This window comes from Lipomyces arxii, assembly GCF_038497795.1.
Source record: "Lipomyces arxii strain Phaff 12-163 unplaced genomic scaffold V1512scaffold_4, whole genome shotgun sequence".
In the NCBI taxonomy this organism is placed as follows: domain Eukaryota; kingdom Fungi; phylum Ascomycota; class Lipomycetes; order Lipomycetales; family Lipomycetaceae; genus Lipomyces; species Lipomyces arxii.
Window position 1 is genome coordinate 455,251 of NW_027117703.1, and position 12,377 is coordinate 467,627.

Sequence of the window (12,377 nt, forward strand, 5' to 3'; positions counted from 1 at the left end):
TATCTTGATTAGTAGAGTCTCAGACACCGCTCATATTCGACAGTTCGCTCCTTGTTCAGCCATCTCAACCATTTTCTGAGTCGCAATTCTTTGTTAGTAAAGGCTGACATTGCTTTTGAACATGCGAAGACTTTTCAAGAAGTTGTCAACTCTGATCGTATTATTGAGTACTTTTGTTGGATAGTACGCAATCAACTTTGACACTAATATAAATTCTAAATTGACGTGTCATGAACGTCATGACTGTCAGAAACTAAGACACACCGCATTTGTTCCCGTAAACTCTCTTTCTTGATTGTCAGTGCACGGGTACAATCGCAATCAGTACAAACCCCACATAATCTTTACACAATAGCCTCACAGTTTGCGGCTTTAAATCTCCCAATTTGACTTGGATGACAGTTTTGACTTAGATGAGAACTTAATTACGGATATTGATGCTGTGAAGTACTGTATTGTTAGTGACTTGTTTAAATATATTTGTTATAATCATTTGAATAGATGGTCTTTGTGGTGACTACGGATGACAATACTTAGTTATACATTGAATTTATAAAAAGGTGACCCAAGTCTCTCTGCTCACATCGTTCATCTTTGTTACGAACTCTTCGTTTTAATTAAAATCTGATTGATATTCAGAAACGTATCTGTTGTTACTGGTTTTATTTACAGTTTTAGTTCGGTTAAAATAAAAGTTTAAGCTTAGTATACTAAACTGCACGCTGCTGCTTCGCCATTCAACGGCCAAAACTTGGTGGGGTTCACTTGTGATGAAAGAATGCAACGGCTGATCAAATGCGTTTAACTTTCCAACGCTTGGCATAGATGGTTTTTATAATGACTTGGTCGCTTGAATAGGTGCGGTTGATGCAGCCAAGCGAAATTTTCTTGTACTCTTCGTCAATCACACCTATGAAGAAGGGATAGGTATCATGGTATTTAATCTCATTACCTTCCACTTCTTGGTCGGTGCTTAATACAATCTGGCTATGACTGCTACGATGAGACTATTGTGCTTAGCAGCATTTATCGTGTCAGCAATGGCGCAGCTTTTTTCGAATGGGACTGCGACGGCCACGGCTCCTGCTCCAACAGGTACTTGCTTAGCGTCATGCAACTCAGCAGAAGCAATCAGAGCATCGTGCGAATCGCAGCTGCACCAATATGGCTATGGCTCCTACGAATATCAGAACTGTTTATGTCTTGGTGGGACCGGAATTGCAGAGTGCCAAGCCTGTCACGGATATGTACAAGCCGACTCTGCATTTTACAACGAATTTGGACGCAAATGTGGGATTCTGGCGTCAAATATGAATTGTCATTTTGGATGTGACTATGTCGAGTATAAGAAGAACTTGTGTGACTCGCAATTTAGCAACCGGAACTCGTCGGAGTACAACACCTGTTTCTGTCAAGATTATGACATTTACATGAGTATTCAAGACTGTTATTATACCTGCAATGCGTACCCAAGTGGCGACCAGTCATTCTACGACCATTTCCGGTATCCTTACATTTGTGGTTGGTGGGACGACAACCCAGACAACACTGCCGGCGTACCGACTCTGCCAGCAGGATACTCTGCTTCCACGACATCGACAGTCAGCACCACCAGCACCACCACGTTGCCGACGTCGTGCAGCCGCATTTGTTTGCGCGCAGCGGACATGGCGACCAGCTGCAGCGATATTGCGGACGCGTACGGACAGTTCGGCACAGAGTATGTGCAATGTCTGTGTAGCGCCGACGAAACGAACTGGATCAGTGCTTGTTATGACTGTGGTGGGTATAATGGGTTTGGATACCCGCCGCAGGAAGTAGCAATCTTTAGCGAATTTAGCACCGTGTGTCCGTGGAATACACCGACGCCAACGCCAACGCCAACAACGATATCGACACCGATACTGAGTTCAACACTGAACCATTTAAGTGCTATCACGACCTCTACCACCGCAGATCCGACATTAACGTCTACGTCATTAATCACTTCCACTTCGACAACGTCTACTTCAATAACGACATCTACCTGTACTACTTCAGGAAGTACGAAACCACGTTACACGTTAGATCAGGTACTAATCTAATTCAGAACACTGGTTCTGGCCCTGGCCATGGCATCCTCGCCCAACCGAGTTCCCTCCACATTGGCCTAAATGGACGCACAAACTTTCTACAGTGACCACCACTCAACAACATTGGCCTACTAAACCACCGCACAAACCAACAAACCCACATTTCTTTCCGACTCCGATTTGGCGTCCTTGGTGGGCTCATCATTAAAGTAAATGTCCACTTAAATAGTATTCTAACCGATCTCATTAGCGCCATTAGCGTCCTCTGTCAAACACCCCTCGCCTCGCTTCGCCTCCATCTGACAGATCGAGCGTTGTTACACAAGTGCCGCCCTTCGCTGATCTCTGCGTATTTAAATCTCGCGTCATCGCCTCTTTGTTCTTCCTTTGTTTTGTCTCTAGTCTCACTTGTAGCAATGAAGACTAAACTTGATGATGCTCAGCAACCGCAAGCCGTCTTACGCACACCAAGCACTGAAGACTGTTTGACAATTCGCATTCGTGAGCTCGAAGATGAATGTCACATGTACAGGAAACAGATTCGCTTAAACAAAAGACACAGAGAGAGAAACTTGAGTAGAAATGCAAAGATCATGGGCGAAATGCTTAAACTGCGACAATACGCGTCCGGACTCGGGTCTGCGCTTGCGGCAATCGACGCAGATGGATGCCAACTTGTCAAAACAGTGGCAATTATAGACTCGTCGTATGCTGTGATTGTGCTAGATAAAGTTATTCAACTAACAAGCTTCTGCAAGCAAATCACCTGGTCAAATCATTGAAAAATTTCCATCGTGTCTGATGAAAGATATAATCACTGTTTACTTTGTCAGTGTCAAGGCCGATATGAACGATAATCCACTATATTTGATTAAGATCAAATGCAGAAGTCTCGAAGCTGCTACGATCGTTGGTACTATACTTAAGCGTGACATCAAGCCGTATGAAGGTACTAAAGTGGTCGTGCTGGACGGAATTGGCAAGACAGACACAAACAGAACGGAAATGTGCGCTCACTGTGTGCACTGTGTGACTGAAAACGATCTGGTGATGCGCAAATAATACTTTTCTACATCCTGTTGTTTGAACTTTGCTGCAGCTGCATTTTACTAAAGACTTCTGTCATTATATTTAGATCAGAAGAAATATCTTGGCCATTTCGCCGCCTTAGCCGTGACTTGTTTCCGGCACTCTGACCAAGACCAGAACCTTCGTACATTGTTATTGGTTTGGAATATATACTCCCGTTTAATGGACTTACTTAATGTTTTCGAATAGACATATATCGACGCTATGTAGCTATACTTTATGCATGAAACCTATTGTACAGATATAACATGAACAGCTAGAACCTTTAAATATAAGATGTCTTTAAAGCACAAAAACTAAAACTATTGCAACAACGATCAAATGCACCGACTTATATGTGTCTATATATATAAAATCCAATTAAAATGAGTAAACATAATCTAGAAATTGGCCGAAATACCAGAACGCGAATGGCCTAACGGCCCTGTATTCTCGACGCGCATGGACCGACGCGCTGCGACGTTACGGATCGGCGGTGTAGAATCAGACGCGGTACCAGACGTGCTACTGCCTGCACTGCTAGCAACACTGCCACCGGTCTGCGACGTCTGCAATGTCGGGAACGAGCTGCTGCGAGAGTGCGTGGCCGCGGGCGTAAAACTGTTGCGCGCCTGTACCCGCCGCGGCGCCATTGGCGGGATTGGCGGTGGAGTCTCACTTGCAGGCGTGTCAGACTTAGACTGCACGTGTAGCGGTTCTACGGGTGGTAATGCTGTTGTTGCTGTTGCTGTTGCTGTTGTTGCTGCTGCGACTGGCGGTAAAGATGGCGACCAAGTCTCGGAGCCAGCATTTGGTGTACTCGGGCCCCAACCTCTGTATCCGCTTGCGACAACCGCCGGTGCTGGGTTGAGTTCAGTCATGTCGTTTGTCACACTACCTCCACCGTTGCCACCGCTGTACGGTGGGCTGGGTGTGTTTGGGTTAAAGTCGTATTCTCTGACCTCTTGCAGTCTGTCTGCTTGTGCCTTTGCTCGATTCCGCCGCAAGAAGAAAAACAGGAACAAGGCAAGCAAAATCAGAATGACGCCAACCGGGACGGCGACTCCGACCGCTACTTTTCCTCCTTTTGAGAGACCACTTGTGGATCTCTGTTGTGATACTGGCGTGTTTATAGCTGGTGTGGCCGTAGTACTCGTTTCTGTCGGATCGCCGAGTTCAGATGTCAGTGTTATATATACAGTGACGACCTGGTCTGCGCTTGTGTATACTGATGTCGAGACTTCATTTGGTGATGTTGTGGATGTTACTGATGTTGAGAACGTCTGGAGTGTTGAACTTGTAGTTAGTACAGCTAGCACGTTAGTATCGCCGTTATAAGATGCAATTGAGTTCACATAAAGACATACTCGAGGAATTGGTAAAAGAGGCCATTATTATAAAGTACCGGCACCTTTATGGCCGCTACTTCTTCTTTATAGATGAAACTAATCTAACTCAGAATATCAAGAGATACGTTTAGCTTTGAATCTCAAGATTGCTTAAAAGTTCAGCTGAGATTGAATATCTTCTTCCCCCGGCCCCCTCAACAAAATAAATCAAAATAAGAAAATGTTGTCAAGGACCAAAAATACCAAAAATACCAAAAATACCAAAAATACCAAAAATACCAAAAAATCTCGGTTGCGCTCACTGGCTTTTCCCAAAGCATAAAACTATAAACCTTAACTTCGATGTTCACAGGTACCCTCAGGGCAGCGCCGTGAAATGGAGCCGCATCATTTTTCAATTACGTCATAATTCCCCCAAGCGCCGAACATCAATTTATCTAAATTTGGTTTGGCATTTTTAACTACGCAACAACAAACGTCGCGTTTATTCTTCAGATTTTTGATTATTATTAAATATATTGCTAAAAAAAAATAAAAAAAAAAATAAAAAAAAAAATAAAAAAATTTCAAATATAGACAAAACATATAAGCTCCGAAACGGGGAATTGAACCCCGATTTGCCCGGTGAGAGCGGACCGTGCTAGCCATTACACTATTTCGGATTTCAAACTTTGGAAAGTTTCAAGGCATATCAGCTCCTATACTAATATCCAAGGGTTTAGTGTTGATCTTTATTCAAAATACCGTGATGTCTACTTATATTCTCTACATTATTTTTCACCATTCTTTATACATCACAATATTATTATTTGGTATCATTAATTATTGTTACTAATAAGATCGGTCTGAACATAAATAAGACCGGACGGACTATCATATTTGTATTTAGTTTCTTATTAATCAGAACATTCATTTTTATTATTTACATTATCATCTGTAGACAATAAATCATTAAAGCAACATTAAATAGAATCTAGGGTTTCATGTTTGTTATTATAGCTTGTGTTATGATTGTCTGAATATAAAAAGCCAACAAAATAACAGAATAGCTGATCAGAATTCAATAAATGAAAAAGCGAGAAGTAACGTAATAAATTGTGTTTTTAGATGGCATTAACGATGCAAATGCTGTGAAATTATCTTATATTATGTTCATAAGACTGACTGACTATAATGGGTTCACCGGTGTAGATAAAAACGAATTTTATTAATAAGCTAATGGCCTTTTTAGTTTGTATTTGATTTCATCTACTTAGCAATTAAAACTAATCTCAAATTGACGAACAATAGAATTGATTTTATTTTATTATTGTAATATTGCTAGAATGAGTGTGGTGAAGAACAGACTTGAGATATTGTTATAGTATTGGAGAATAAAATGCAGTTGGAAGGAAATGGCTAGGTACATATTAATACATTACATACAATTCTCTTCGAACCAGAGAACACTCATATACAAAAGAATTAGAACCACAAGAACACACAAAAATTAAAAAAATATCATCCATGCAACAATATAGAGTGAAGCGCGACAATTCTAAAACTGACCAACGCGACCTCCATAACAAACCACCCACATTTCAATCCCTTCCCTTCGCCTCCCTCTTTTCCTCCCCTCAAGATCCTCTACACTCTAGCTCCCAACTGTCTTCTAAAGGTTTCTGTCTAATCCTGTCTGCTAATTTAACTACTTTCTGCTTTTTGAGATACGCAAGTTTACTTCAAAATGCGTTCAATCCAGTTCCTACTTGGCTCTCTCATGATGGCATCTGTGCCTGCCGTCGTCTGTGCTGAACGACTTTCCCCCCTTACCGCGGCTACTGCCCATCATAAGCTTAGAGCTTTGTTTACTGCTGATCAACTTCCATGCGTAAGTTCGACTGTTACTGTTTGCTCTATCAGCCCTATTGTGCTAATATTCCTCAGCATGTTGCCGGCGTCGCTACCTGCGTCGACACTATCCAAAAAGGTTTCTTTGCTTGTGATACCTCTGATATCGACTGTCAGTGCAACTCTTTAGTCCAGCTTGAACTTTCCTGCTACGGAATTTGCCCCCAATCCGTAAGTTTCCTGTTGGTTTGGGTGTTTAATACCCAGCCCGAATTAAAATGCTAACCCCCAACAGCCGCTCTTGGTCGAGATTGCATCAACCATCAACGACGTCTGTTCCCAGATGGTCGCTGGAACTGAGTTTAAGAATGAACCTGCCTTCATGGACGAAGAAGATGACGAGCTTGAGCCTAACTTCATCAACGGCGATGATGGCGCCATGCCCTTTGACTTCAATGAAGACGGTGACATTGTCTTGCAGCATGAACCTGAACTTGAAGAACTCGAGGACAAACCTTATGACAATGTTGAGCCTACTGCTGATGAAGCTGCTGTGGAGAATGCTGAATCTGAACTCGAGTCCGAGCCTGTTCCTGTTGCTGAGCCTGAAACTGTGATCACTGATCCTGAAACTGAATCTGCTGAAGCTGAAAATGATGTCTCTGCTGCTGACCCCGAGACTGTCTCGTATGTTCCTGTTGAAGAAGCACCTGCTGCAGACGCCTCTGCTGAAGAGGTTGATGTGTCTGAGGCCACCGAAGACGTTACCATGCCCGAGGCTGATGAGTACAACGACTATCCTGCGGTCTCCGAGGACTCAGGCAATGCCGCTGCTGTTTCAGAGCACGTCTATGCTCCCAAGATGACCGCCGCCGCCGCTGCTCCTCAGGCAACACCAAAGTCCAACCCAATGTCTCCCATGGCTACCCCTGCACCCGCCACGCCTGTTTCTGCAGCCAACGAGGAGGCCGCTGCTGCTGCAGTCACGACCGTTCCTGTCTTTGTTGCCGCGCACACAGTCATGACCGATACCGATGCCACCATGACTGTCACATACCCGCATTTCCAGGGATACACTGACATGCCGCTGACCGCTACCGACGTGGCAATGACTGCCGGTGACTATCCTATTGCTGCCAAAGCAACAGCCGTTCCCTTGATGAACAGCACCGTTCAGTCGAGCAAGAATTCCACTGCCGCCCCCATGTCGAACTCGACCGGCGCGTATGGATACTACTACAACTCGACATCCAGTGCATCGTCTTTAATCAACGGCACCGTGTATGCAAACACGTCCATGAACTATACCCATAATGGCACTTACCCTGATTACGACTCGTCGTCGTCGCGCAATCTTGGAATGGCCGCAACCGTCGTGCTAGGTGCCGCGATCGGTGTTGCAGTTGCATTGTTGTAAGCCTAGACCTTGGTGAGCTTTTTTGTTTGCAAGTTTATGTATTATTTCTTTTTGTTACTTGCTGTACCATATTTTTTTGTTGTCGTCTCTTAAAGACATATCAGGTTTAAACGCATGGTGTTAAAATAAAGCTTCTTTACCATAATCATATCAACCCCTTTTCGTAATTTTTATAACACAGCTCGTAAGGCTACCTATCGTCAATACTTAATCATAGCCTTCTAAAGCTTGATAGTTCTCCCGTTCTTGATAATATCTTCTTCGTCCGAAATGACGTCCCACAATCCATGTGTGTCATCTGAAATAACGCCAACTTTTTCAGATTCCCACGGACAATTCCACAGCTATACTCAATCCACTTCGTACACACGCTCCTGCACGTATAATTCCCGTCTCGACAAACTACCGATCGGCCTTGACAGCTAATACGTCGACCAAAAGGTCCATCAACGTCTGGAACTCGTAAAGCATCACAACCGCATGATGCAAGGCGCCGGCAAACATGTGATCGAGAAACATATTCGCTTTATCGAAATGGTAATTATACCCTTTCTTACCGTGTATATAAGGTCTGTACTTCTAGTCAGTGTATAACTTGGTTCTTGAAAAGTACTGCCAGTTGCATTAGTCCAAGTGGTGATCACTGCAAAGGTCTCACTCTGCGGGCTCAAACCAGCAACGTGAGACAAAGCTGGAACTCTTGACTTAACTTCAGATCCTCATACGACAGTCACATATCCAGAAAAAATTTGACTCGGCCATCTGATGCTGCGAGCGCGAATTTGAACATAAACCCTATAAATTCGTAGTCCCCAACAAAGAAAGAGTCAAGCCAGACACATTCATACGTCTTTTTGCAGTTCGGTTTGACGTAAATCAGGTGTTTGAACAACGTGCCATCCACCGCAAGCGTATAGCTGATGGGACCGCCAAAATCAAATCAATCTCCAGCTAGACCAGCCAACGCGGCAATCTGTTCCGCTTTCGGCACGCCGCAAACATAAGTCTTGACTGCAGAGTCATAATTCGCCTGATGGCGCTCAAGCGGGAGCGGACCAAAAGTTGATCCAAGTCCTGACCGCAAAATCGCACGCTTGAAAGGAGCTTCAACAGGAAGATCGTCAATCTCAGTGACTGAGGAAATCGCTGTCGCGCCCCGCGCTTTCCCAAAAGCTGTGACGTCTTCTTCGTCTCCTCCAAATCCGCCAACCGTAGCTACCGGCTGGCTCTCCGCTTCGCGTAATCTATCAATTTTTTTGAATAAAGAAATCCAAAGTAGTTAAATGCGATATTAAACTCCAACAACAGTCACCGGCTACCCTAGTGATAAAGAGAAGTCGACAAAATGTGATGTGTCTTCACGAGGTGAATTGACACCCTTGGCAGTGTTGAAAGCATCGCCGTGTACCCACGTTATGACCGGGAGCTTTCCTTCCAAAGCCAGCAAAATCTCTGTAGGTGTCAATATTGCCATGTTTAAGCACTCCATATCGTCTGGAGTGACTTTGTTTGGTGTGAACGGCCAATCATGGATATATCCCGGATGGGGTTGGGACGACACAAGTGGTCAAATATATCTACGTTGTTGAGTATCCTATTAGATCAATTCGTAAAATTTTATCTAAAATACGTATAGTCTGAGCTTTCTTACTTCTCAAGTAGCTTAGATTGCCGAAAGCTGCAGGACACTGAAGCGAATTTCACAGCCCTAAACTGGCCTACACGGTCATTCTTCAGTAGTACGCCGCTTATTTTTCCGAGCTCCAAATGAGTTTAATCTATGGTTTGCTCCATTTTAATTGTTGCTCGAGACTGAGATCATGCTCCTTGACAAGCAATTGGTGTCAGATCAAACGAACAATACAGATGGTCCCCGCATTCTGGAAATACGTCAAACATTATTTTGTATGGGGTGACCCACTTAGGGCAGCAATACCCCTGACTCAATACAAAGAAATCCGAACCCCCCACGCTTTGCACTATGTAGTCGAACAGCACTTAGGCTTCGACCCTAAACCTAGGCTGAAACTAAGATTCATCGGACCGACTTCGGGCTATGATAGTAGGGTTAGGTTTACTCTGGGATCGTAGTAAACGGGCCATAAGTGCCAGTCATGAAGCACTGCCTAAAGCTGATATGTTTAGTAAAGTGATTCACCAACTTATAATAAATACAAAATATGCCCCGAACTCCGGTTATGCAGACCAAAGAACTTCAAGCAAACAAGACGACTAATAGAAGAAAAAAAAGGACAACTGCTAACAATCCTATACACCAATTTGAAGCCTTGTCTTCGTTCTTCTTTAAAATGTACTTCATACGTTTCATACCCACTTCAAGCTTGCTCTGAGAGCGGTCAACATCGTTGTCCAATTCTTCTAAGATGTCCACATGTTCTTGTAACTCATTGCCCATTACAACTGCCTGTTCTCGAAGATTATGGACAGTATTTAGAACGCCATCCAATTGCTCGTCCTGATCCCGCATGAGCAGTGCTTGATGCTCTCTCTCCATTCCCATGTCGTACGGTGAAGACTGACGGTCATCGTCATCAAAATTGATTGTTGTAAACTGTGGTCGTGGCTGCTTTGCTCTTGACGCTTCACTAATTTGGTGTCTTAATAGTGAAACTTCTGAAGATCTAGCATCTACGAAACGACGGCGTTCCTCGATTTGGTCTTCGGTCAGTCCGTATTGTTGTGGAGAAGATTCAACAGCATCAACAGATTCTCGCAAATCTTGTAGCGTTAAGTCTAGTTCATCAATTGTCGAGGTAAGATTTTCCAACGTAGGTGTAGCTGGAGATGGTCCCGCAGCGGGCGATGGAGACGTAACCGAAAATATGTATGACTTTGCTTGCTGCCGTAAAGGCATCAGCTGCTGATCAACTTCTCGAGCCAAATCGTCGTACGGATCTGAATACATTATGTCGTTTGTATTTATCAGATGCTGCTGACCTCGGACAATGCGGAGTCCGTTTCGACTTCGCACTCTCAAGCGATAGTGCATATAGTACCATAAATGAAAATGTGAATTGGACTACTTAGTATATATATACTGGGTATAGAAATACATCCACCCAAAATAAAAGCCCACTCTATTGTAAACGAGTACCAGCTATCACGGGTACAAAAACCCTTGACAAAAGGAAGTTGATGTTGCTCAAAGGATCACTTATGTGCAGACTTCATCATTTTACCACAGCAGTGTGTAAATGAAGAGCTGGTCATAGAGTAGATTTTAATAGAGTCATATAGCAGCGCTGTTTATTATACAAGTACAATACGCATAAACCAACAATTGCAATTTGTATAAAACTAGATATATCAAAACAAATCCAAAACCGTAAGACACCACACCGCTAGCGAAACATTCATTTTAGACGACATTAAGCTATTTAGCAACCAGTGTAGTCGAAGCTGACGCGGTCATCTCAGTTGGATTGATGTGCATAGACAACATGGAATCACCTTCGTCCATATTGACAAACTCACTTCCCTCGCTCTTATCCGCATCGAGTGATGCAGAGCCTTCTTCGCGCATGCGCTCTTCTCTCTCCTTTTCAGCAACTTCAGCTGCAGTAAGAAAGCGTCCACCTTGTCCACGCGGCCGGCGCATGGCATGCTTGTGTCTACTTTCGTGCAGATATGGACGACGCCCTTTGCTGATTTTCAACGATTCCTCAAGTTTCGCACGAGCAAGCCGCCGCTTTAAAATGCAGTGGTACTGCTTCGCATTAACGTACAAAGGCTGGTCACCGTCATCGGCTCTGGCCTGTTGTGTCATGTCTGACATATTCTGTGCTGTCTGCCCCATGACACCGTTACCCATGTGCCCGGCGTTTATTGGCGATGGCATAGATGATGACGGAGATGCTTCATATAAGTCTGCCGCGTCATCATGCTGATCGAGTTCGTTTCCTAGGCCATCTTCTTCGTCATCGTACTGTAAAGGTAATTGTTCCGGTTGCCGTGGACGTTGCATATGTTGAATATGAGCTGAATTTTGAAGATGTGATGGTTGAGCGTGTTGCATCTGTTGCTGTTGACGCTGCTGCTGTAGGACTGCAGCACTTTGATTAAGTATTGAAAGGCCAAGAAGTTGAGGTCCGGCAGTATATGACATTTCTGCCGGCGCTTGGCCAAAATGCCGCTGTTGTTGCTGTTGAGCATACATTGTAAATTCCAACTCAATGCCAGTGTTAACTGAAACCGATTACGGTTGATAGCGGAACCGAATAGATGGAGAATGGAATAGCTTTATGGCTCACACTGAACTCTGTTCAAGTCAAACAAAGCGACTAAACCAAACTGAAGGATACTGTATTACGACAAACGTTCAAATATTTCTAGACTTTGCACTTGAAAAAACAAGGAATTGAAGTCGAAAGCAAAAGTAAAAAAGGGAACGTGTTTTGAGTAGATTCCTGAAATATATAGCTCGGGCCTTGAGCGAGCGAGTAGTTCGTTCAGTACTATGCGAAAGCTTAATTATCTATTAATTCTTGCTGTAGTTAAGGCTTATAAAAATATTATGTAAACAGATATGGCATAATTGTATTAATATTACATATTTATTTTGATAGCTTTGTTTTGAAGATGATTTATATATATTAACAGTAAATTGAGTTATTCATGTTA

General features: G+C 43.5%; 6 protein-coding genes and 1 non-coding gene across 7 annotated transcripts; 2 read left to right on the forward strand and 5 right to left on the reverse strand.

The window, feature by feature from the left end:
- The first annotated feature begins 601 nt into the window (after positions 1–601).
- On the forward strand, positions 602–2,474 carry V1512DRAFT_260308 (uncharacterized protein). Its single transcript, XM_066915824.1, has 2 exons — positions 602–2,043; positions 2,090–2,474. Exons 1-2 carry the CDS (start codon positions 990–992, stop codon positions 2,278–2,280), a joined length of 1,245 nt encoding a protein of 414 aa, XP_066772619.1. The 5' UTR covers positions 602–989; the 3' UTR covers positions 2,281–2,474.
- A 1,067-nt stretch (positions 2,475–3,541) lies between these two features.
- V1512DRAFT_246645 (uncharacterized protein) lies at positions 3,542–4,532 on the reverse strand (the record flags this gene model as incomplete). Its single annotated transcript, XM_066914440.1, has 2 exons — positions 3,542–4,452; positions 4,508–4,532. The coding sequence occupies 2 exons, from the start codon at positions 4,530–4,532 to the stop codon at positions 3,542–3,544; spliced, it is 936 nt and encodes a 311-aa protein (XP_066772620.1).
- Positions 4,533–5,079: 547 nt separating this feature from the next.
- Positions 5,080–5,151, reverse strand: V1512DRAFT_t24. The gene has a single exon. It is a non-coding gene; the product is annotated as a tRNA-Glu (tRNA).
- A 1,064-nt stretch (positions 5,152–6,215) lies between these two features.
- Positions 6,216–7,736, forward strand: V1512DRAFT_252231 (uncharacterized protein; the record flags this gene model as incomplete). Its single annotated transcript, XM_066914704.1, has 3 exons — positions 6,216–6,359; positions 6,392–6,550; positions 6,615–7,736. 3 exons carry the CDS (start codon positions 6,216–6,218, stop codon positions 7,734–7,736), a joined length of 1,425 nt encoding a protein of 474 aa, XP_066772621.1.
- A 940-nt stretch (positions 7,737–8,676) lies between these two features.
- V1512DRAFT_246647 (uncharacterized protein) lies at positions 8,677–9,210 on the reverse strand (the record flags this gene model as incomplete). Its single annotated transcript, XM_066914441.1, has 2 exons — positions 8,677–8,980; positions 9,056–9,210. 2 exons carry the CDS (start codon positions 9,208–9,210, stop codon positions 8,677–8,679), a joined length of 459 nt encoding a protein of 152 aa, XP_066772622.1.
- Positions 9,211–9,951: 741 nt separating this feature from the next.
- Positions 9,952–10,662, reverse strand: V1512DRAFT_270363 (uncharacterized protein; the record flags this gene model as incomplete). The annotated part of the gene is made up of 1 exon (XM_066917600.1): positions 9,952–10,662. One exon carries the CDS (start codon positions 10,660–10,662, stop codon positions 9,952–9,954), a length of 711 nt encoding a protein of 236 aa, XP_066772623.1.
- Positions 10,663–10,938: 276 nt separating this feature from the next.
- V1512DRAFT_122473 (CCAAT-binding transcription factor (CBF-B/NF-YA) subunit B-domain-containing protein) lies at positions 10,939–11,999 on the reverse strand. The gene has a single exon (XM_066912935.1). It carries the CDS (start codon positions 11,911–11,913, stop codon positions 11,131–11,133), a length of 783 nt encoding a protein of 260 aa, XP_066772624.1. The 5' UTR covers positions 11,914–11,999; the 3' UTR covers positions 10,939–11,130.
- Between the last annotated feature and the right edge of the window lie 378 nt (positions 12,000–12,377).

What these genes read in the sequence shown, in the direction of transcription:
- V1512DRAFT_260308 (XM_066915824.1), top strand. Translation starts at nt 990, where the DNA reads ATGACTGCTACGATGAGACTATTGTGCTTAGCAGCATTTATCGTGTCA. An exon ending in TACCTGTACTACTTCAGGAA is followed by an intron (nt 2,044 to 2,089) that starts GTACGAAACCAC and finishes AATCTAATTCAG; the next exon opens with AACACTGGTTCTGGCCCTGG.
- V1512DRAFT_122473 (XM_066912935.1), bottom strand. Translation starts at nt 11,913, where the DNA reads ATGTATGCTCAACAGCAACAACAGCGGCATTTTGGCCAAGCGCCGGCA.